The 25572-nt window shown below is 38.3% G+C and overlaps 1 protein-coding gene across 1 annotated transcript in view; it reads right to left on the reverse strand.

Moving 5' to 3' along the window:
- Positions 1 to 25572, reverse strand: part of KIF15 (kinesin family member 15) — a 103487-nt gene that overhangs the window by 43039 nt on the left and 34876 nt on the right. The window contains exons 8-16 of the mRNA XM_042782160.1: positions 21477 to 21686; positions 18735 to 18860; positions 18444 to 18566; positions 14919 to 15039; positions 14115 to 14197; positions 11837 to 12046; positions 10826 to 11003; positions 5409 to 5550; positions 3509 to 3650 (exon numbers count right to left, since the gene is read on the reverse strand). Coding sequence (XP_042638094.1) covers positions 3509 to 3650; positions 5409 to 5550; positions 10826 to 11003; positions 11837 to 12046; positions 14115 to 14197; positions 14919 to 15039; positions 18444 to 18566; positions 18735 to 18860; positions 21477 to 21686 — 1335 coding nt within the window. The remainder of the gene's footprint in view (positions 1 to 3508; positions 3651 to 5408; positions 5551 to 10825; positions 11004 to 11836; positions 12047 to 14114; positions 14198 to 14918; positions 15040 to 18443; positions 18567 to 18734; positions 18861 to 21476; positions 21687 to 25572) is intronic.

Genomic DNA, 25572 nt, shown 5'->3' on the forward strand with positions numbered 1-25572 from the left:
GGACTAGATGAGCCTTTAAAAAGACATAAAAGAAGTTAACAAAAATAAAATAAACCTGGTGACATCAAAATTTTAAGACTTCTGTATAACAAAAGTCATCAAATACAAACATGAAAAAGACAAGCAACACAAAGGGAGAATATATTGACAGTTAAACATAGATTTACAATATGAGATCCAGCAATTCCACTGCTAGGTATATACCCTAAAGAATTTAAAGTAGGGACTCAAACAAATGCTTCTTCACCAATGTTCACAGCATTAATCACAATACCCTAAAGGTAGAAACAATCCAAACCACTACCAACTACTCGGATCAGGATCACATTAGAAGGCCTTGGTAAAAGTGGGAGAAAAATGTAGAACAAAATTCAAAATCTAAAAAAGATCAGGCTTACTGGTCTGACAGAGAACTGTGACTCTTATGACCTAATACTATAGCCCTTAGACACCCTTCAAACCTGGATCTGAACCCATTCTCAGAGATCATCATTCAGCCAATAGACATGCCCATAAAGTAAAACAATAATACCCAGAAGGAATATGCTCCTCAGAACAATCAACCATATGAAACCAAAAGGGCACTATTTGTGCAAAAATAAAATTCAGAAAGCAGGAAGGAGCAGGAGAGATGGGCAAATGGAAACAGAGAAAATAGGAAAGAAGTGGGAAGAATGTTGTTACGTGGAGAGGATTGCCACTAATATGATGAAACAAAATGTGTATAAATTGTTAAATGGGAAACTGATTTGCTCTTAAACTTTCACCCAAACCACATAAAATGCTTTTTAAAAAAAGGTTAAAATGGCATGATGCCAGCTATTCAGGGTGGTGCTGATAAATGAGTGCTCCCATACTGTGAAGGTCCCTAGTGCAGCACTTGGAGGGTATAGCAGGATGGACTCGGATACTGAGACGTCCTAAGACCACCACTTTGCCTTCAGAGAACCCACCCTGAAGAATGCCTGCACTGAAAACCATCTAAATAAGCTATGGGTAGGTCAAACTATTGAATCCAAGACTTGAAATGATGAGGTAAAGCTCTAGATACTAGTACATGGAAGAAGACCCAAGACATATCACTGAGTTTTAAAAAGCACATTGTAGAATAACATGTACAAGATACCATTTATTTTTTAAAATAAAGCAAAAACAATCTATGAAACAACTCTATACATTTTCTCAATATATGTACATTTACTGCATAAAATATTAAGAAAAAGGACTCCTGAACTAATCACAAACTACCCCTGGGGAAAGGCGATGAGGGACTAGATTGGTTCCAGGTTGGCACTGATGTGCAAAAGAAACTTTAATCTTAAATTGCTTAAATAAACATACAAACACACACATCTTTTAAACAGGAGATTGCATTAATAAAATATTTGTGCAATTGAAAATTAATGACATCAACAAAAGATCTGAACTGCTATGCCACCCTTGGCAAACTTTTGAATCCCTGTAGTCCTGTTTGCTGCACTATAAGCTGAAAAGGTCATAGTAGAAAGCCAAAGTGTTTCAAGCTATGTAATTCTACTGCGCTAAGCTGTTACAAACAGGGTTATAAAATATTTGGCAATATCCTACAAGTCTTTTAACATAATTTCCTACACTAACAGACTTCAAAGGCTACTTTCCCCACCCCCCCAGCTGGTGTCAAGGTTTTTTATTTGTCTTTAGTTTAGGAAATTTTGATTATGATATATTTTGGTGACTTTCTTTTGGGGTCTATCTTGTATGGAGTTCATTGAGCATCTTGCATGGATACCTTTTCATCTTTCATGATATTCAGGAAGTTTTATGCTAGCAAATATATGACAATTCTCTTTGTGGTTTTTTTTTTTTTTTTTTTTTGCCTACTCCTGTTCTGGAATTCTTCTCACATATAAATGTTGCATCTTTTTTTTTTTTTTTTTTTGCTAGGCATGCAGGTGGCTTCAAAGTTTTTATTTAAACAATGCTTGTTTATTTAAGAAACTTCATACATTCTTGAACATATGTCTTTGGATCTATCTCACCAACTGTTTCTCTAAGATAAATTTCTAGAGGTAGTTTTAAGGCTATTTCTTCCCAAATTGTCCTCCAGAAAAGCCATAACAATTTCCCCATGAGGCCAGTATCAGATTCCCTCATCTCTTGCCCACAAAGAGTATAACAATTTTTTTTTTTTAATTTTAGCAATCTGAAAGGTTAAGAATGGTATCTTTCTATTACAATCAGAATTTCTTCTATTACTAATGAAACAGAATATGTTAACCTATGTTTATAATTCTTTTTTTTTTTTAATTATTATTTTTATTTTAAGAGCTTGTTTTACATTCAAGGTCATGCATACATTTAGTTTCATTCCCCATTCACCATGTCCAACCCTAACCCAGTCTCCTCCCCTCCCTACCCTGCAACCCTCCCCCTGTGCCCCTCATAGTTATACACTCCTGTTTGTCCTGCATTTCCACAGTTTGAATGTTGGTCCTTTGGTGTCCCATGTCTATTGCTCTAAGGGATGTATTACCATTGAGTGTGTGGGTACAGCATCCTAGGTTCAAAGGCTACTTCTTTCAAAAAAGCAAACAAACAAACAAAATTCCTTAAGAAAAAAATAGCGTTTTCCAGGCTAAATCAGGATATACGCATAAGAGATTTTTGTACAAAATCAAAAAACAAAAATAAATTTTTTTCTCTCAGATGTGGGACTAACTCTAAAATATCATTATGCTTAAAGAAGGGGGGAAAAAAGCTCAAGGTGTAGAACAATCTGCACAATAAGCTACCATTTGCGTAAAAGAAGAAAAGAAGGAAAACAAAACACAAAAAGACTTGGTAACACTGAGTGTCTTCAAGAAGGGTCTTGGATGGCTGGAAGAACAGCAGAAGGAAAGAATTTTGTCACTGTACTTCCTTTGTGCCTTTAAAAATTTGTACTGTGAATCAAAAAATAGCATGCTAAAAGTATTTAATAAAGGTACACAAACATCTAATTTTTTTAAAAAGTTTAAAATGTATAAAGGAAAGTTTTTCTTAACCATCAGAGAATTTGGTACAAAAACTGAAATCGTCATCATCATCCTCCTGCGCTTCCCTTGGGTATCTCTCCTTTTCCTCATTCTATGAGTGAGAGTCAACTTAGTGGCAGTATCTCCTCATTCTCAGATACCTGCACATTTTATCAACGATCTCATGTAATGCTCTAATAAACTTGCATTTAAATTTGCCTCATCTCCCAATTCAGAGACAAGAAATATGAGGCTCAGAAGTCAGGAGCCCTTCCTAAGGGTAGGGGCAGATTGGAATGTGAACCCAGGTCTGATTTTACAGGCTGCATTGTCTCCTCTACCACTCTGGCCCTGGGGGTACACAGCAGAACGCAAGGACCACTGCCACTTTAGGACAAACTCACTGGAAGGGATTCTATCTGTTTCTGGAGGTAGAGCACACACACTCTCCTTCTATTATCAGCAAAATGAGATTGCACTGATGCACGACAGAAATATTGCTTCAGATTACGTACCTTAAGCGTTTCAGCATGAATTTTATTCAACTGAGAAACTTCTTGCCGCTTGCAGACTTTGGTTGCTTCCAAAAGGTTTTCAAGATTAAAGTTGGCTTTTTGCAAAGACTGAAGCTCTGATTCCAATTCTAGCTGCTTTTTCCTAACAGATATTACAAAGTTATTTCAGGTAATAGGTACTGTCATACATTTATAGAGTTTAATTTATACTCTCACATAACTTTATACAGTAGCTGTCTCTTTTACCAGATACACTCTTTAACGTTGTTGTTGTTGTTGTCTTTAACATTACTACCCTCATTTTCCATTTGGGTAATATACAGCTTAGAGAAGCTGGTGACTGTTTAAGGTATAAAACTAGTAAACAATAGAGCTCAAATTCAAAAACCCAAATAGTCCATGATTATGTCATTTACAATACAGGTAGGCCCAATGTTACAAACAAGATCTGTTCCTAACTATGTCTTTTAAGAATTTTTCAGGGCTTTGAACTGGTCCTATCTAGTTCAATCACGGTTAAGGAGAGAATTTAAAAAAAAAAAACAAAAAACCCCACTGCCATCCAGTTGATTCCAATTCAGCAACCCACATTGGGTTTCTGAGGTGGTAAATCTTTATGGAAGTAGATTGCCCAGTCTTGTTTCTGTGGAGCAGCTAGTTCTGGTTAGCAGTCAAATGCCTTGGCACTGTGCCACAAGAGCTTCTTAAGGAAAGAATAGGCATCAATTTTTTAAGTTACGGTGAACCAGAAAGGTAACTGGAATGGGAAAAACTACAGGTCAAAGGCTTGCTAGAAATGTAATCTCCCTCTCACAGAAGAGCAGTGTATATGTTGCACAGCAACTAAATCTCTTGCCCTTGGATTTTGAACCATGTGAAGCAGTACTTCAGGCAAGGAAACCACCTCAGTCTTTCAAAAGACAAAAAATAGCAGAACATATTTTCTAAGTGCTTTGTTAAGTATCAAACTCAGAGGGTGGCACACAGCTCAAAAATGGTGGCTGACCACAGATTTTGAGTGTGTGTCCGCTCCTACAGTTCCAGCAATAATCCAATCTCATGTATCAGGCTCCTGAAAGTGCTCACTATGACTCTTTCGAGTCTCCCATTCCAGGGCTTTGACCTGTAATTCTTCCCATTGTGGTTAGCATCCCAGATCGCCCACATTTGAAAACTTTGGGTCTGTTCCAGTTTCACTTCGTAGGCCATGACACAATCGGTTTAAAGGGCAAGTAGGAGCTGACTATAAGTCAGATGTTCACAACCAGGGGACTGCCTGTACATTATATATATTTTTCAAACAAACATTTCTTTAACTATATTTTATGATTGCTATTGTTACGTGCTGTTAGGTTGTTAGGTATGAGTCAATTATGAAGTCACAGCGACATGGTAGGCTTTTCTGGGATGTAATCTTTACAGAAGCAGAGTGCCAGCTCTTTCTCCTACAGAGCTGCTGGGTGGGTACGAATGACCAGCCTTTCAGTTGGCAACCAAGTACTTAACTGTTGTGCCACATATTATTTACCTTTGTTTTCTTTTACACAATAAGCATCAAGTAAAAATACTAATAAGGCTAGAATTTCTAAAACTCCTAATTTAGTTCATAACAACAGTGATTTAAATTAAGTAACGAGTAAAAATTTACAATGTAAGTTCAATAGACACTAATCTCAACGGAAACATCATTTAAAACATTCATATCATCTAGATCATTAAATGTATTATCAAAGAGCTAGAAGCAAGCCTTTTTTCTTCATGCCAAAAGATAAATTACTTGCTAGTGTGAGAGTTTATTTTAAGTGACATGTCCAATCAAATCATCAATGGTACACTCTAAAGTGAACCAGCATTAAAAGATATTAAAATAAGTAAGCATGCATGTGCATTTACACTTTACCTCGTTAGTTCCTTGAATTCTTCATATTCTTGCTTTGAATTATTCAGCTCTGTCTGAATTTGCAAGAGTTGTGCTTTTAACTTCTCAGTGTTGGCCAATGAACGCGGCTCTTTAGGAACCTTAGGAGACACACCTTGCTGACCTGATAATAAGGAAACCACTTCAGTCTTTCAAAAGACAAAAAATAGCAGAACATATCTTCTAAGTGTTTTGTAAGTACTTAGTTATTAATATGAGGCACACAGAAAGAAAAAGAGAGAAAGAGGTTAGAAGGTGAGCTCTAAGCCACAAGAGCCTATAGCTCAGAGGAGATAGAACACAACACAGCTCAAAGAGTATTAGGAGTTGCATTTAAGGTAAAAGGCCACAGGATGGAGAGGCATATTTAAGGCAAGGCCTTTTCCAGTTGGAGAAGGCACAAACAATGAGTGAAACACAATATGCATAACTAATACCTGATGGACAAACAACAGCAGTTGAACTTTATATGACTTAATAGTAATAGCTCATGTTAACAGTCTATATGAATTATTTTGTAAAGGAAACAAATAGCAAAGGCCATAAGCTGAAAGAACTTATTATCAATCTACCAGGTAGAAAATATTAATTTTCAGATATTTGTGAGAAAACTGAATACACTGAAGAAAGTCTACTGAGTTTCAATAATATCAGGTAAAAAGTAGTTTAGACAATGATGGCTACTTAGAAGCTGAATTAAAAAAAAAAAAAAAACTATTGCCATCAAGTTGATTCCAACTCATAGTGATCCCATAGGTCAGAGTATACCTGCCCCATAGGGTTTCCAAGGCTATAACTCTTTATGGAAGCAGAGTGCCTCATCTTTCTCCCGCAGAGCAGTTGTTGGGTTTGAACCACTGACCTTTTGGTTAGCAGCAGTCAAATGCTTTACCCACTGTGCCACCAGAACTAATAGAGTCTAGAAATTACCATTAGCATCTATTGAAGCCAATAAGTCAGGGGCCAGTGATAAACAAAACACTTGGGAAAAACAGCTGAAATAATACAGAAAACCTGATCTTAATTTTGCATTTAACATCTTACACTCTCCACAACCTGAATAGTTTATTAAGCCATAACAACATGGATAAAGGCTTACAAAAGAAAAATTTTAAAGGAAGGAAACATATAGGCTTATTTATGAGTGCAGATCAAAGATTGTTGTTCTTGTTGTTAGGTGCCATTGAATCAGTTTCGACTCATAGCAAACCCATGTAAAATAGAACAAAAGACTGTCTGGTCCTGTGCCATCCTCAAAATCCTTGCTATGTTTGAGCCCATTGTTACAGCCACTGTGTCAATCCATCTCAATGAGGCTTCCCCTTTTTCTTTGACCCTCTGCTTTACCAAGCATGATATCCATCTCCAGGGAGTGGTTCTGACTAATGTGACAAAGTACAAGAGATACTAAGTCTGGCTATTCTTGCTTCTAAGGAGCATTTTATCTATACTTCTTCCAGACAGATTTGCTCATTCTTCTAGCAATCCATAGTATATTTAATATTCTTTGACAACAGCACAATTCAAAGGCATCAATCAATTCTTTGGTCTTCCTTATTCATTGTCCAGCTTTCACATACATACTATGCTATTGAAAATATCATGGCTTGGATCAGACACAACTTAGTCTTCAAAGTGACATCTTTGCTCTTAAGTGGTCCTTTCCAACAGATCTGCCCAACGCAATATGACGTCTGATTTCTTGACTGCTGCTTCCATGGGCATTTATTGTACATCCAGGTAAAATTAAATCACTGATAACTTCAATCTTTTCTCCATTTATCATGATATTGCTTATTGGTCCAATTGTGATGATTTTTGTTTTCTTTAGGTTGAGGTGTAATCCACACTGAAGGCTATAATCTTTGATCTTCATCAGTAAGTGCTTCAAGTCATTTTCATTTTCAGCAAGCAAGGTTGTGTCATCTCCACATCACAGACTGTTATCGAGTCTTCCTCCAATTCTGATATCATATTCTTCTTCAAAGAGTCCACCTGCTTGCATTATTTGCTCAGCATACATATTGAAAAAGTATGGTGAAAAGATACAGCCCTGATACATATCTTTCTTGATTTTAAACTAGCATTACCCCCTTGTTCTGCTGGAACAACAGCCTCTTGGCAGTAAAGGTTCCTCATGACCACAGGTAAGTGTTGTGCAATTTCCATTCTTCGCAATGTTATCCATACATAATTTGTTATGATCCACACAGTCGAATGACTTTGTATCATCAATAAAACACAGGTAAATGTCTTTGTGGTATTCTCTGCTTTCAGCCAAGATCCATCTGACATCAGCAATGATATCCCTCATTCTACATCCTCTTCCAAACCTGGCCTGAATTTTTGGTACTTTCCTGTCAATATACTGCTACAACCATTTTTGAATTATCTTCAGCAAAATGTTACTTACATGTGATATTAATGATATTGTTCAATAATTTCCACATTATGTCGGATCACTGTTCTTTAGAATGGGCACAAATATGGATCTCTTCCAGTCAGTTGGCCAGGTAGCTATTATCCAAAATTTTTGGCATAAATGAGTGAGAACCTCCAGTACAGTATCCATTTGTGGGAAACATCTCAAGGGATATTTTGCCAATTCCTGGAGACTTTTTTTTTTTTTAAATTTTTATTATGATTTGGGTGAATGTTTACAGAGCAAATTCACTTTCCATACAGCAGCTCACATACACTGTCTCATGACATTAACTGCAATTTCCCACAATGCAACAGCTCCCCTCCCACTTCCTCCCCATAGTTACCTCTTCCCTCTGTCCTTCCCTCCCATGTACTCCTGCCCCGAGCTGTCTTCCTGTGCATACACAGCCCTTCTATTCTCCCATGATTGATCTGTCCAAGGAGTGTATCTACCTAATGTGAATGTTCAGCACATATGCCTGTCTTGTGCCTGGATGCAAGCCATGGAAGTGGGTTCAATTCCAGACCTGAAGAGCAGTTAGGGGTCATAGTCTCAGGGGTTCCATTAGGCTCTATCAGACCAGCAATTATGGACCTTTGTTTTTCACCAATACCTTCAGTACAGCTTGGACTTCTTCCTTCAACACTATTGGCTCTTGATCATATGCTACCTCCTGAAATGGCTGAACACTGACCAACTCTTTTTGGCACAGTGACTCTGTGTATTCCTTACATCTTCTTTTGATGCTTTTGGAAATAGTGGTGGTGGTCACACAACATGGTGAATGTAATTAATGCCACTAAATTGTACACTGAAATATTATTAAAATCCATTTTTAAGTCATAGATATTTTATCATAATAATAAAAATTAAGGAGGAAAAAAAGATCAAGACCTTCTCAATTTCAATCTAAAAAAAAAAAACAAAGGCCTAGACAGGGTATGACGAAAGACCATGAAAAAATGATCTCTAAGAATGAGGCAAACATAGACTTTGTTACCAATCCTGTAAATTAGATTCAAGACTAACTAAGACACTATTTTATTTCCAAGAATAAAAGTAAACTTATGGAAATAATACATAACAGAGTATATGTTAGCAAATATCATCAGCAACCACGACATCGGAACCAAAGCACTATGCTGATGGATCACGAATCTCATCTTGTTGATGTCTCTTATACTGTATGGGCTTTAACCAAGTTGATAAATATCTCAATTCTGCATTTATTCATGGTGTGATTAGCTAAGCACTTTTCACTTCAAATACTTAAGAAAAATAAAATTTAAAAGTAATTATCTGAATAAATCTTTTATCAGTAAAAGAGCATTATATTTCAATAAATATGAACTATAACAGGCATTTCCATGCTATATCTATTAGCCTATATAATTTACTATGTACTATATATTTTTTTTGACAAAAAATTTAGAAAATGTCTCTTGATAATGTAAAAGTAAGTATGTATTGTATGTATTGAAAGAATGTCCATATAGAGCTAACAAGGCAAAGTTTTAATAACTTCTCAGTCACAGCCAAATGCCCTGAAGGAGTGAGTCACTGGGCCCACGGGCTGGGGACCATGGTCATGGGGGACATCAAGCTCTACTAGCATAACATACTACATAAAAACAGTGTTCTATGTCCTACTTTGGGAGCTCTGGTAGCATAGTGCCTAAGGCACTTAACTGCTAACCAGAAGGCTGGTGGTTCAAACCTACCTGCCACTCCTCAGAAGGAAGGTTGGGAAATCTACTTCCATAGTGATGTTGTTGTTGTTGTTATGTGCTGTCGAGTTGGACCTGGCTCATAGCAACCCCTCCTCGGGTTTCCGAGGCGGTATCACTATGGAAGTAGATTGCCCAACCTTTCTTCTGAGGAGTGGCTGGTGGGTTTGCACCACCAGCCTTCTGGTTAGCAGTCAAGTGCCTTAGGTACTATGCTACCAGAGCTCCTTCCTCAGAAATGCTAGGGGTCACTGAGTCAGATATGACTTGACGGTAGTGAGAATAGGTCCTACTTTGGTGAGTAGAGACTGGGGTTTTAAAAACTCGCAAGTGGCGATCTAAGATGCAAAAAATTGGTCTCTCCTCGTCCAGACAAAGAAAAATGAAGAAAACCAAAGATGCATGGAAATAATTAGTCCAAAGGATCAGTGAACCATGCAAACCTCAGCCTACATGACCCTCAGACAAAAAGAACTAGATGATGCCCAGCTATCACTGTCAACCACTGGAAAGGGATCAGTGCAAGAAAAACGTAGAACAAAACTCACAATCATAAAAAGACCAGGCTTACTGGTCTGACAGAAGCTGGTGAAACCCCCAGACTATGGCCCCTAGTCACCCTTCGGGCATGGAACTGAACTCACTCCCGTGGCTTCCAGCCAAATAACAGACAGGCATATAAGATGAATTATTTATACGAGGTAGGTACATTCCTTAGAACAATCAATCAAGGGAGATCAGAAGGGCAGTGTTTGCACAAGGAGATTGCTAAGAGGACAGGAAAGCAGAGGAAAGAAGGACATAGGGAAAAGGTAACCACAGGGAGGAGGATGGGCAGAGAGAGCTGTTAGGTTATGGGAATTGCAGTCAATGTCATGAAACAAAATATGTATGAACTGCTGTATGGAAAATGAATTTCCTCTGTCAACTTTCACCCAATTTATAAAAAAAAAAAAAAAGATTAAGTATGCATATAAGATATTAGTAGACCAGGTCTGGAGGCTAAAATGAAGACCCAAATGTGTTTTAAAAAAGCCTCCCTTAGGGATGGACACTGGGAAGAGGTAACTATGGGGAGGAAGTGGGAGGGGAGCTGTTGCATTGTAAATTTTGGTCAATGACATGAGACAAAGTATATGTGAACTGCTGTATGAAACATGAATTTACTCTGTAAATCTTCACCCAAATCAAAATAAAATTTAAAAAAAAAGCCTCCCTTACAAAGTATTTATATAATCACTCCTTACCTTTGTTGTTTTTCTCTGTGTCAGATAATTCGGAGAATGCTTTTTCTAGTTTTGCAATGGTCTGAGCATCCATTTCTTGGGCTTTTTTCACAGGCTCTAATAATCTCAGTCTTCTATTCTCCTCCCTGAGGGAATGATTTTCCATAGCATACTTTGCAACTCTGGGGTGGTGCTCTATCTGTGACAAAGAATTACAGATATTACATATTGATATACATTTCCCTAATGAACAAGTCATTCTAAAAAGCCAAGCACTGTGGAAAACAGCTTGGCATTTGTGATCAGATTGAAATGTTCATATAACAACTGTCATCTTACATTTGAATTCTACAGCTTTTATCTAGGCGCCCAAGGAGATAAGCAAAAGGGCACGCATTGTAGCAGATTCTTCGTGCAAAGGGGACAGACTAAATTAACATATATATGGTGGGGATGTGGGGAGAGAATAAGGAAACTCTGATGACCAAGTTTAAATGCCCTCCAACATACAATACTAAGTGAAAAAAGCAAGTTGCAGAAAAACGCGTATGGTATACTGTCATTTGTATACAAAAGGAATAAAACTATCTATGCATAAAGAAAGTTTGAATGTGCATTAAGAAAAACTTCTGGGAAGATACACAACGAACTGCTAACAGTTACCTTTGGTTTATAATCATAAGCCTGTTATCACTTATCCATCTTTCCCAGGGAAAATGAAAATCAAAACAAAACAAAACAGCTTTGAAGCACTCAGTTCTAAAGATACTACATATTCAGATAACCACAACTGCTCACTAGGAAAATTACACTTGCTGGGGTTGAGTTTTATCGTAGCAACATCACCACACCTTCCTATCTTTTCCCTTCAGGTTGTACTGTTTTGGAAAAGGGGAAAAAGGAATTATCAAATCATACTGTCAGTTGAATTAATTGAAAATAATTTCCATTGTATTAAATTACAAGAATATAATTTATATTTAATTCAAATTTATATATCCTCTGAATTTCTTTTCAGATGCATGTACTCACTTGTTCTCGCAGAGTCTGAATCTCATCCCTTAATTCTGAGAGCAAGCGATCCTGCTCCTCAGGCATAAAACTTCCCCGGGATTCCTTGTGGAGCTTCTCTAGACGCATTATTTGATCCTCTCGAAATTTCACAATCATTTTATTAGACTGAATAAATTTTTCCTTTTTGATGGTGAGGTCTTCTAATTGGGTAACTTTTTCTATCAGAGCCTTAAGAAAGTCACAATTTTCCATCAATGGATGAATGGATAATCAAACTATGATACACACACACAAGAGAATACCATGCAACATTCAATACTGGAAATTCAGTGAAATATCTCATAACGTGGATGAACTTGGAGGATATTATGCTGAGTGAAATAAGTCAACCACAGAAGGACAAATTGTATAAGACCACTATTATAAAAAGTCAGAAAAGGTTTACACACAGAAGGAAAATTTCTCTGTTGGTTACCAGGGTTGGGAGGACTAGGGAGAGAAAACTCCTAACTAGAAAAAAGGCATATATTGATTTGAGTGAAGGGAGACACAATATGCCAAAAGAGGGTGACCAGCACAATATACCTTAGAAAGAGGAAGACACAGAGAGGTGAACAAGAGGTACAGACAACAATGGCAGATATTATTACATATATAATGACTGCATTATCAGTAACCACAAACATTAATCTACAGGTGGATACGTAAGCCTGGAAGATGATCTTTCTATACATGTATTATATGTATCTGCTATAAAAATGTCCAAGAATATAATAGAGCTAACAGGGGGTAAAGTTATGATAACTTCTTAGCCACAATCAAACACCTTGAGTGAGTGGCTGTACCTGTGGGCTTAGTACCATGGTCATGGGGGACATCAAGCTCAATTGGCACAGTGTAACACACAAAACAGTGTTCTACATCCTACTCTGGTGAGCAGCAAGTGAGGTCTTAAAAGCTTGAGAGCAGCCATCTTGAATGCAACTATCAGTCTCTCCTCATCCAGAGCAAAGAATGAAGAAAATCAAAGACACATGGAAACAATTAGTCTAAAGGACTAGTGGACCATGGGAACCTTAGCCTACACAATGACTCTGGGACTAGAAGAAGTAAATGGTGCCTAACTATCACTGCCAACCACTCGTAAAGGGATCACAATTGGAGATTCTGGATAGAGTGGGAAAAAAATGTGGAACTAAATTCAAAAACAAAAAAATACCAGGATTACTAGTCAGATAGAGACTGGTGAAACACCTGAGACTATGGCCCTAGTCATCCTTCAGGCCTGAAATTGAACTCACTACCATGGCTTAACTCTCAGCCAAATAATAGATAATTACACCAGGGATATGCACTCCTTAGAACAATCAACCACAGGAGATCAGAAGGGCAGCATTTGTGCAGGGAGAAAGCTTGAGAGGCAGGAATGCATAGGGAAGATGGACACAGAGAACAGGTAACCATAGGGAGGAAGTGGGAAGAGAGTTGTTATATTGTGGGCCTTCCAATCTATGTCATAAAACAAAATGTCTATGACCTGTTGAATGGAAAATGAACCTGGTCTGTAAAATTTCACCCAAATCACAACATAAAGTTTAAAAAAAAAAAAAAAGGTCACAATTTGGTTAAACAATAATCCAGCTTCCCTAACTTTTCATAAACTCATAAATAAATATTAACATGGCACTTAATCTTTTGTTGTTGTTATGTGCCATCGAGTCAGACATGACTCATAGCGACCCCTCCTTGGGTTTCCAAGGCAGTATCACTACGGAAGTAGATTGCCCAACCTTCCTTCTGAGGAGTGGCTGGTGGGTTTGAACTGCCAGCCTTCTGATCAGCAGTCAAATGTCTTAGGTACTACGCCACCAGAGCTCCCTTTAATCATACACACACACACACACACACAAATACATATATTATTGTGTTTTGGGTGAAGGTTTATTAAACAATTTAGATTCCCATTCAATAATTTCTACACAAGTTGTTCAGTGACATTAGTTATATTCTTCACAACATGTAAACATTCTCATTATTTCCATTCTGGTTGTTCCGTTTCCATTAATCAAGTTTCCCTGCCCATTTACATTCTCATCTTTGTTTTAAAGTAACTGTTGACTGTTTGGTCTCATAGAAGTGATTTTAAAAGGCATATTAAATCTTAAAGGAAAATTAGATTTTTCACAGCCTTCCTTTATTTACTTAGTGTCATTTGTTTCACTTAGTAAGGCACTAATAACCACGTTAAAAACCTAAAATATCTTGAATTCCCATTATACCAAACCCAGTTCCCTACCTTCCTTTCCTGTTCAGACTTCTTAAAGAATAACATTGCTTCACAGAAACACTCCACATAATTAGTCTTCTCTTGGTCAGTAGCTGAACCAGTAAAAAAGAAAGGGGAAAAAAATGTTTATTTTTCAAATCAAGAGATGAACAAAAACAGGCAGCCTTTGACAGACTGTTCTCAACTAACCTAAAAGAACCAGACACATCACAAGATTATGGGTTTAAATTAACCTATTCTACATATTGTTCTTTGAAGAAAGTAAGTCTCTCTTTATTTAGCAAACAGATCACATATGGTATAAAAGAATCTTAGAAGTGGATCTAAAATAAATCGGGGGAATCGTATTGGGTTGTGTGCCTAGCCATCTTGAAATCCCTCATGGTTTTATGGATTTCAAATTAACTCATGCTACACAGTACCTATTATTTGAAGAAAAATCAAATCTCTCTTATCCTACTAGTAAACATAAGTAATTACATATAGTATGACAGAATCTTAGAATTGCATCTAAATATAATTTGTTAGTATATCCTTTTAGCAAGTATTAGGGATGAATTACTCAAAATTATTTCAATTCCCTCTTCCCACCATATCTCACAGAATTCAGCACCTATGGTATGTGTTTCTGATTCCAGGCAAAGCACAATGATCCTGTGTAGGTGAAATACACAGAAAAAAATTAATATGGGCAGAGAGTTGCAGAAAACTTTGGGTAGTCTTACCATGTTGTGCCAATCTATCATCAAGGGTTCTCATACTACTATTAGCACATAACCTTCCCTAGGATAAAGGACATGGTGCTCATCTTACTGGTCAGAAAGCTTGCTGGTAGTATCTGCCCTGAAGTAAGCTGGGCCAGTTGTTCTTTGAGCCTCTTCACTTCAGCTTGCAGCTGGGTCACATTTCCTTGGGTGTCTTCATTTACCACTGCCTGTTCAAGAATTTTTAAGTATTAAAAGAATGCTCTTCGAGGGGGACCAGGTTTGCTGGTCCGATAGAGCCTGGTGGAACCACTGAGACTATGGCCCCTAGCTGCCTTTCAGGTCTGGAATTGAACACACATCTGTGGCTTCCAGCCAAATAAAAGACAGGCATATGGGCTGAACATGTACCTGAGGTAGATATACTCCTTGGAGAGAATCATGGGAGAAAGAAGGGTTGTTTATGCACAGGGAGACAGCTCAGGGGACAGGAGTGCATGGAGGGATGGACACAAGGAAGAGGTAACTATGGGGAAGAATTAGGAGGGGAGCTGTTGCATTGTGGTAAATTGTAGTCAAAGTGAGCAAAGTGTATGCAAACTGCTGTATGGAAAGTGAATTTGCTTTGTAAATTTTCACCCAAATCACAATTAAAAAAAAAAAATGCTCTTCGAGTTGTATAGTTCTGTTTACATTTGTTTGTATGACTTGGAGTGATGAACATCAAATAAAGTTGCACTTCTATCTCACCAAAAGTCCAAAGGCCACCAGAATCAGTGTGCTAGAGTGGAGAGGAAGCTTTCCTTCCGTGCCTTCACACACAGAGCCAGAGGAAAACAGGTGCCAGCCAGGCTCTCTGCCCCTCACTACTCCTCCCCTCAGTTCCCACTTACCACCAGCCTGGGGTTACTTCTGCTGACCAGCCCTGGGTATTATTGGATTGGATCACCTTTGGGATCTAGGTATGCTCACCTAACACTTCCTTTTCCCAAAAGACAGCTTCTCCCTGACTTGGAGAATAGCGAACACCTCAGCAGGTGTTATCTGCCCTGTGTCCTAGCACACAGTGGTGTAGGAGCCTAAACTTTAGTGTGATCACTCGTAGGGCCGGCCTGAGGTCCATCAGCTTGGCAGAAACAATCCTTCTCAAAGGAATCCAACACTGTATCTCTTAAAAGCCTTCCCAGAAGAATAAGGTCGACTGACAGCTCTAGCTTGTTTTCACAACACATTTCTTAAAGAAATGTCTCATTTGAGGCCAACTTCTAAAAGCCTACAGTACCTATATGTGATCGTAAGTGCCAACAGCTGAGCACCAACCAGGTCAAAAGTATCCAGTTCCGAAATATCTGACAGTGAGGGAAAAACCCCACTGGTAGCAAGGTACCCTGTTGTTCTTATCTCAGGCCTAGCCTGTCCAATGAGAAAGATTTAAATAGCTCATCCTTAAACAAGTCCCAGATAGCCTGGCCAATGACACTGAGACACTTCCCACTGCTAGGCTGCAGAAGGGGACTCACCATTGACAGTGACTAGTATAAGGCTCCTAGCTTTGCTGTTTTGTGTATCAAGAAGCTATTCTAGTTGTTCCCAATTCTTATGGTTAGCCTCATTATGAGGCATGCCTGTACATTCAGATGTCACCGTGACACTGGTGACATCATAATTCTGATTATCACTGTAATTCTCTACTCTCCAAAGACTAAGTTCCCAGAAATATGGTCAGAAAGCTCTAGTCATTTTTATTTTCATACTACAAATACCCCACCACAGATCTTAATCTAACGAAATAAAATGAATGACTCTTCTGATTTACCCAGGTGTGGGTGGCCCCAGAATAAGAAGTTTAGAAAAGAAAGAAAAGAAACAAAGGCTACAAGTTGATCCTCATATTCATGGATTTCTTATTTGCAAATCTGCCTATATGTATTTGTAACCCCAAATACTTCTAACGCTTTCATGGTCATTCATGGGAATGCACAGAGTGGCAAAAAACTTGAGTCACTGAACACACACATTCCCAGCTGAGGTCATATAAGGCAATGCTATGGATTCTTGTTTCAACTCTCAAACTATAAATAAATGTCCTTTTCACTATTTAGTATCATATTTCCTCCATTTTTGTGTTTTGTGTTGGTGATTTGCTGTTTAAAATGCCCCCAAGCATGGTGCTGAAGTGCTGTCTAGTGTTCCTGAATGCAAGCCTTTGTGATGTGCCTTAGATAAGCTTTGTTCAAGCATAAGCTATAGCGTTCCTGTCCTGTGTTCAAAGTTAATGAATTAACAGTATATTTAAAAAGTATCTTTAAACAGAAATACACATAAACAAGGTTATATATTGGAGGTTGTTAGTTTCCAGCTCCCAACTCATTGAGGACTCTTATGTATAACACAATGAAACACTGCCCAGTCCTTCCTCATTCTTATGATCCATTCAATGAGTCCATGGTTTTGTCTATGTGTCAATCCATCTTATTGAGAGTTCCCCTCATTTTTGCTAACCCTCTACTTTATCAATCACACGTATGTATCAATCGGTTGAAAAAGTATTATTACCAGAGCCTTGTAGAAAATTAACCCTGACCGAGAAGCAATGACTTAGCATTTGCTATTTCAGTGTTTACAGCAATTTTATAGACTATAACTAATGCAAACAATGAGAATCAACTGTACTTCCCTTTATTGTAGTATGTGACTGCCTCAGGGGTTGCAGAGACTGTTCTAGGTGAATGGAAAGGGGCAACAGGGACCTTTTTGCTCTCACCACAATGTGATGATCAGATGACCATGGCATTTACTTTTGAGGTAAGAATGACCAATTTTCCACCTTAAAGGAGAGAGGGAATTAATCTGCAATTTATGGCACTAGGATTCTTTTATCTGGAACAAAAGTGTCTCCAACGTGTCCAAAACAAGTGGTGGATTCCTTGGTCTTTTGACAGTCTACACCAGGGACTGGCAAACTATGCCTATGGGCCAAACCCAGTCTACTGCCTGTTTTTGTAACTAAAGTTTTGTTGGACCACAGCCATGCCCATTTGCTTACATATTGTTTATGGCTGCTTTCTGCATTACAAAGCAACCCTGAGTAGTTGGAACAAACACAAAACGGTCCAAGAAGTCTAAAATATGTAACTTCTGGTCTTTTACAAGAAGTTTGTTCACTTCTAGTGTACACCAGTATCAAAGAAGATTCCTGTATGTAAAGTAAAATGGGAATCTTTGGAGTGATAAACAACTTGAAAGACAAAGTTTGTCAATGTTATCACAGTGTTCCACTTCCCCCCCGGCAGACAGACAGATGGACACACACACACACATACACACACAAAGAGTTCTGTAGTTTATTAGGTAAGTAAATTTAGTCTCCAAATCAATTACAAAGGAAAAAGTTAGACTTCTGTTAACAAAACTAGCCAAACAATAACAACTGTTAAGACCTCACCTGGGTCTCCAATTATACCCATGATACAGAGGGCTAGGAAAAATGAAATGGAAATCTTGAAGTCAAGCTTTCATAGAGAAATAAACAAAAGCCAATGTTAGTATTAGGGTAATGAGAAAAATGGGATGCTGCAAGCTTAAGCATTTTTCTAATTTATTTAATAAAAAGCATACTCAGGAGGATTTTTACCTTGTTTTTAATCAGCTTGGCTCTTTGAGCAAAATTGAGTGTTGACAGGGTTTCCCCAAAACACCTAGATCCAGGATGAACATTTGCAATTATGGCTGTTTTGGCATTTCCTCCAAGGGAATCCTGGTCAATGACATGAATGGTGCACATACTCAGGTGAGAAATCACAAGATGTTTCTTAAGAAAGGGGAAATATATATTCTTGCCAATAAGACTGAGAGATTGACCCACCACCAAGCACAGTAAGCATAACCAAAATAAAGAGCCCAAGAAACCAATAATCTCCTTTACCCGCAATAAGAAGGTGAGTTTGGAGTCTCTGTAGCAAACATGTCTCTGTTTTCCATTGCCAACATCAACAAGTGCAGTAATCACCTGGCCCAGGCAGCTCAATGATCGGTTTATATTACCTGCTTCCTAAAGTGTTGGGAAAAAAGAATTAAAAAAATAGGTGCATGGCCACTTTTTGGTGTTTTGAATTAAAACATTCCAAGCAGAAGTGACAACTCTGGATGGAAAGACAAGGCAGGGGCAATATTAGTTAAGGATAGCTAACTTTTCAACAAAAAGATGTGCTCAGCTGTCCTATACCCTGCTCCTATTTGATATACACTGCAATTTTAGTATTCAAAGACAAACACACAAAATCATGTGAAGGCCAAAAATTATATTAACACCCCTTAAAACTGTAATAGTTTAAAACTGCGCTATAGGTAAGAATAAGGGGCTCTGGTAGTGAAGTAGATAAGGTACTTGACTGCTAACCAGAAGAAGGTCAGCAGTTCAAACCCACCAGCCACTACGCAGAAGGAAGACTGAGCAATATACTTCCGTAAAGATTTACAGCCTATGAATTCCAATGGGAGTTGCTATGAGTCAGAAACAACTTGATGGGAGTGAGTTTGGTTTTTTGGTTTATAGGTAAGAATAAAGACCAGAGAAAAAAAGTTAGGGTAGTACATTAATAGACATATTTTTTAATCCTTATGTTAAACATTTGCTATATTATAAGGATGTGATAACAACCCACCTCCCAGCCCCCCAAAGCCACTGATAAACTTACTACAAAAAAAAATATTTGAATTCTGTAAAGAATAATAAAACATCAGCCTTCAGATTTCCTGTTCATCCTCTTTCCATATCACAGACAGGACACAAAAAGAAGACAGGGAAAGGAAACTAATGAAGATGTTTCTCAATGGACAAGTATTCATTCCTCTCACTACCATTTACAAATTTCCTACTGAAGATTTTGGTGGTGGTGGAGTCAACTCCGATTCATGGCAACCCCATGTGTGTCAGAGTAAAACTGCTCTGCTGGGTTTTCAGTGGCTGATTTTTCAGAGGCAGAATAACAGGCCTTTCTTCTAAGGGTCTTCTGGGTAGATCTGAACCTCTAACCTTAGGTTAATAGCTTAGCAGACTAACCATTTGTGCTACTCAGAGACTCTGTAAAGCATAGTTAAAGCCCTTATAATATAGTGGATTGGGAAGACAAGAAAAATGTTTAGGCCAAATGAGTATACTGGATTTTTACTGTAGGCAGAACACTTCAGTAACTTCATCTGCAATGGTGTAGTATAGATAAAAAGAGAGAAAGAATGGAAATTACAAAGCAAGATGCACTAAATTCGAGTTGCTACTACTTGTCATCATTCAGTAAATGAGAAAGGCCATTCAGTGCCATGGTTGAGAGTGTTGTTTGTGCAGATAGACCACATTAGCTTCAATCTGAGCTCTGCCGTTATTAGCACTGTGAGTCTGCATTATCAACTTCCATTTCCTTAATCATAAAATGAAAAGGCAACAGTACCTACTTCACAGAGGTGTTGGGAAAGTTAAATGAGTTAATATACATAGCACACTTAGAACGGTGTCTCAGTAGAAATAGAAGCCTTAAATTGCCTGAAACCGCTGAAAGCTCAGTCTCAAATCCACATTTGTAATACAAAAAGATCTTCCCTCTATCATTCCCAACTCTTCCTTCATACCCTACATACATCCTAAACTATAGAATCCCATGTATTTTTTTGACAATATGTATAACACATATTATACATACTTCTGATCCTGCTAATACCTTAGCCTCGGACTAGGCCCTTAACTCTTCACACCTGAGATATTAAACAGCATATCTTGTCTCCCTTCTCTTTAGGCTCTCTGCTCTTGCATCTGGCATTGGTGGTCCAGATGGGTAAGTTTTTATAAAATGAGTTTTCTCTATGACATTACTCATCTACTCAAACCTTGTAAGGGTTTCCTAAGGAGCTTTGGAAGCAACTCTGGTGGTGTAGTGATTAAGGCATCTGGCTGCTAACCAAAAGGTCAGTGGTTTGAACCCACCAGCTCTGTAGAAGAAATATGGGGCAGTCTCCTTCCGTAAAGATTCACGGCCTTGGAAAGCCAGTGGGGGGTCACTGAGTAGGAATCAACTTGAGGGCAGTGAGTGGTTTTTGGTTTGAAGGAATTCTGTTGGCATGGTGGATAAGGCATTTGGCTGCTAAGCAGAAGGCTGGTGGTTCAAACCCACCAGCTGCTCCATGGAAGGAAGATAAAGCAGTCTACTTCTCTAAAGATTTAAAGAGTTAGAAACCAAATGGTAGTCGCTGAGTTGGAATCAACTCAATGGCAGGGGATTGGGGTTTTTTTGTGTTTGCTGAGTGCAAACTTGGCCTGGCACTCACTTTGCATCCACAATAACCCTTGAGTTGTCCCCCTGCCAGATAGGTATTCCCTGCTTCTCTCTCCCTACTCAGGTTCTGGCCCCTTTGAGCCTCATGAACCAATTCCTTCCTAAGCTTCCCCAAGCAGTCCATGTCACATGATTCTTCCTCTGACTTCTGCCTCCACTTATACTATTAACCCCATGGTATAAATTCAAACACTCTTGCTTTTCACAGACTTGTCCTATTCCATGTATATTTACTGTCTCCACAACAAAAATCTGTTTTGGATAGCCTGGACAACAATTTGCATGGTATTGACTTCTAGTAAGAATTCACACTAAGTTGAAGACCATAATTTCACTGTTACCTTCAACCTCATCCCTTCTGCTTGGGTATCTTTTTGCCTTTCAGAGCCTGCTAAATCCACCATGTTGAGGAGGGAGGTCCGTATGTTCACAGTCTCACTGCTCTTCTCCATTGACTCTATCGTAATCGTAAAGACTGCGTGAGATCTAGAGGATTCTCTATTCATTGATGTTGATGCCACACGTCTGTTTCTCCATCCTCCAGACAATACCTAGGCAAAAGGAAAATACATGAAAAGCAATAGTAAGTACATTTAAGAAAAACATAAGACATAAAATAAGCACATTAGAATCATTCATTTTAATAAGGCAAATACTGGCATATAGCTGATAGCTGCTTATACAATCTTTACACAAAGGATATTTCCCCTCTAGAACAGAGGTGGGGAATCTATGGCCTTAACACCATTATCTAACTCAGTAAGTGAAATTATAATATCAAAAGTGGTACACAACAGCCAACAAAATCATCAGTAGAAAAATGTGTAAAGACTACTGAGAAGGCACACGGGTCCCTCAAGGAACATTCTCAAATTATTTTCCTTTTCCTGTCATTCTTCTGTTCCCTTCCCATGATATGGAAAGAATGAATAAGAAATCAGAAGGCTTATGATCTAGAACAGGTTCTGTCACCTTCTATTTGGGTTAACTTAATGCAAATCACAAAATCCCTTTAAATGCCTTTCTTTAGTCAAAGAGAAAGTTGGACAAAATAAATCTCTACATTACTTTGAAGGACAAAGTCCTGTCAGCTCTTTTGGCCTATAAAGAATTGTTAATTTCCTCCCCCTATACAACAATTCCCTATGGAAAGGAGCTCTGGTGGCGTAGTGGGTAAGGCATTTATTTAGCTGCTAACCAGATGGCCAGTAGTTCAAAACCCACTAGCTGCTTTATAAGAAGAAGATAAGGCAATCTACTTCCGTAAAGAGTTATAGCCCTGGAAACCCAATGGGTGTCTCTGTGAGTCGGAATCAACTCGATGGCAGTGGGTTTGTTTTTTTGTTTTTTTCCCTATGAAAGCAGGACACATGAAGGTTCAGATAAAACGTTCTCCAATCAGATGAACATAAGTTCAAACCCTGGCTCCACCATTTATTAGTTGTTTGCTCTAGGGGCCAGTTTAACCTTTTCAAGGATCACTCCCCATATGTATAAAATAGGAATATGGGTACATATCCCACAGGGCGGCACATCTCAAATTTTGATGTGTATATAAATCACCTAAAAAACAACACCAAAAATACTCACTGCTGTTAGGTCAGATCAGACTCACAGTAACCCCTCTTTGGGTTTCCAAGGAGATATCACTACGGAAGTAGATTATCCCATCTTCCTTTCGAGGAGTGGCTGGTGGGTTTGAACCGCTAGCCTTCCGGATAGCAGTCAAAGACCTTAGGAACTGTACCACCAAAGCTCCCATAAATCACCTAGAGATCTTATTAAAAGGCACATTCTGATTCAGTTGGTTTGAGGTGGGTTCTTAGACTTGACATTTCTAACAAGCTTCCAGATGATGCTGATGGTGTGAGGACCACATTTTGAGTAGCAAGGTCATAATATGTATAGGGTAATACAGGGAAATTAGTGACTAGACCTCAAAAAGTATATTGAAAATAAATGAAATAATGTATACAAAAGAATGACACAGACATACACAAAAGCAAATTATAGCTGTGTAGTTTACAACAAACACTTTAAACAATAAGAACAGAAGAGTGATGAGAAAATATATATCAGACAGGTACTAATCAAAAGAATGCTATATGGTATATGAATATTGTACAAAACAGATTTCTAAGAAAGTATATTAAAAGGGAAGCATAGGAGCAATACATAATTGTGATTCAAATCAAAGAAAGATATAACAATTCTAAACTTTACATGCTTCTAATAAAAATCTCAAATATATATACATGCATATACACACACACACACACACACACACACACATATGCCCCCCGGGACAGGTTAGGTAAGCGAGTGGGACAGGGGAGACCAGTAAATGAGCAGAGCAGGGTAGAACGGTTAGGGGAGACAAACTAGTCTGTCAGTTTGTCCTACTGTGGAGGCTTGACTGTTGCTCTGAGGATGGAGGCTATGCCACCGCTGTCTGTTTCAAATGCCAGCAGGGTTACCCATGGTGGACAGGTTTCAGTTGAGCCTCTAGACCAAGACAGACTTAGAAGAAGGAGGAGGCCATCCACTTTTCAAATAATTGGCCAGTGAAAACCTTATGAATAGCAGTGAAACACTGTATGATGTCGTGCCGGAAGATGATCCCCTCAGGTTTGAAGGTACTCAAAGTGTGACTGGAGAAGAGCTGCCCCCTCAGAGTAAAGCCAACCTTAGTGATGTGCATACAGTAAAGCTTTCAGGACCCCCATTTGCTAATGTGGCATGTTTCAAGACAAGAAGAAACAGCTCCAAACATCCATTAATAATTGGAACATGGAATGTAATGAGGTTTGAATCTAGGAAAACTGGAAGGTGTCAAATGAAATGGAACATATAAAGATTGACATTCTAGGCATTACTGAGTTGAAATGGACTGGTTTTGGCCATTATGAATCAGATAATCATATGATATACTAAGTGAGGAATGACAAATTGAAGAATGACGTGGCATTCATCATCACAATGAATATATCAAGATCTATCCTGAAGTACAATACTGTCAGTGATAGGATAATATCCATATGCCTATAATGAAGAACAGTTAATACTACTATAATTCAAATTTACACACCAAACACCAAAGCCAAAGATGAAGAAATTGAAGATTTTTACCAACTTCTGCAGTCTGAAATTGACCGAACATACAATCAACATGTGTTAATTATCACTGGTGACTGGAATGCAAAAGTTGGAAACAAAGATGAATCACCAGTAGCTGGAAAATATGGTCTTGGTGATAGAAATGATGCTGGGGATCACATGACAGAATTTTGCAAGACCAACAACTTATTCATTGCAAATACCTTTTTTCAACACAGATGGTGGCAATATATGTGGACTTTGCCAGATGGAGTATACAGGAATCAGATTGACTACATCTGTGTCAAGAGGCAATGGAGAAGCTCAATATCTGCAGCCAAAACAAGGCCAAGAGCTGACTGTGGAACAGACCATCAACTGCTCACATGCAAGTTCAAGGTGAAGCTGAAGATAATTAAAACAAGCCCACAAGAGCCAAAATATGACCTTGCTTATATCACATGTGAATTTAGAGATCATGTGAAGAACAGATTTGCTGTATTGCACACCAAAACCAGATGAACTGTGGGATGACATCAAGAACATCATCCATGAAGAAAGCAAATGGTCATTAAAAGACAGTAAAGGAAGAAAAGACCAAAATGGATGTCAGAAGAGACTCTGAAACTTGCCCTTAAATGCAGAGTAGCTAAAGCAAATGGAAAAAATGACAAGATAAAAGAGCTGAACAGAAGATTTCAAAGAGCAGCTCGAGAAGACAAAGTCAACTATTATAATGATATGTGCAAAGAGTTGGAGTTAGAAAACCAAGAGGGAAGAACACACTCGGCATTTCTCAACCTGAAAGAACTGAGGAAAAAATTTAAGCCTTGAATTACAATATTGAAAGATTCCATGGGCAATATGTTAAATGATGCAGAAAAGATCAAAAGAAGATGAAGGGAATACACAGAATCACTGTACCAAAAAGAATTGGTAGATGATCATCCATTTCAGGAAGTGGCATATGATCAAGAACCAATGGTGCTGAAGGAAGAAGTCAAAGCTGCACTGAAGGGAATGGCAAAGAACAAGGCTCCAGGAATTGATGGAATACCCATTGAGATGTTTCAACAAATGGATGCCCCGCTGGAGGCACTCACTTGGCTATGCCAAGAGATTTGGAAGACAGTTATCTGGCCAACTGACTGGAAGAGATCCATATTTATACCCATTCCAAAGAAAGGTGATCCCACACAATGTGGAAATTATCAAACAATATCATTAATAGCACATGCAAGTAAAATCTTAGTAAAAGTCATTCAAAAACAGTTGCAGCAAAGTCACAGGATATAAGATCAACATCCAAAAATCAGTTGGATTCCTCTACACCAGCAAAGA

This window comes from Orycteropus afer, unplaced genomic scaffold (assembly GCF_000298275.1).
Source record: "Orycteropus afer afer isolate SDZICR_OR568_19922 unplaced genomic scaffold, OryAfe1.0 scaffold00250, whole genome shotgun sequence".
Classification (NCBI taxonomy): Eukaryota; Metazoa; Chordata; class Mammalia; order Tubulidentata; family Orycteropodidae; genus Orycteropus; species Orycteropus afer.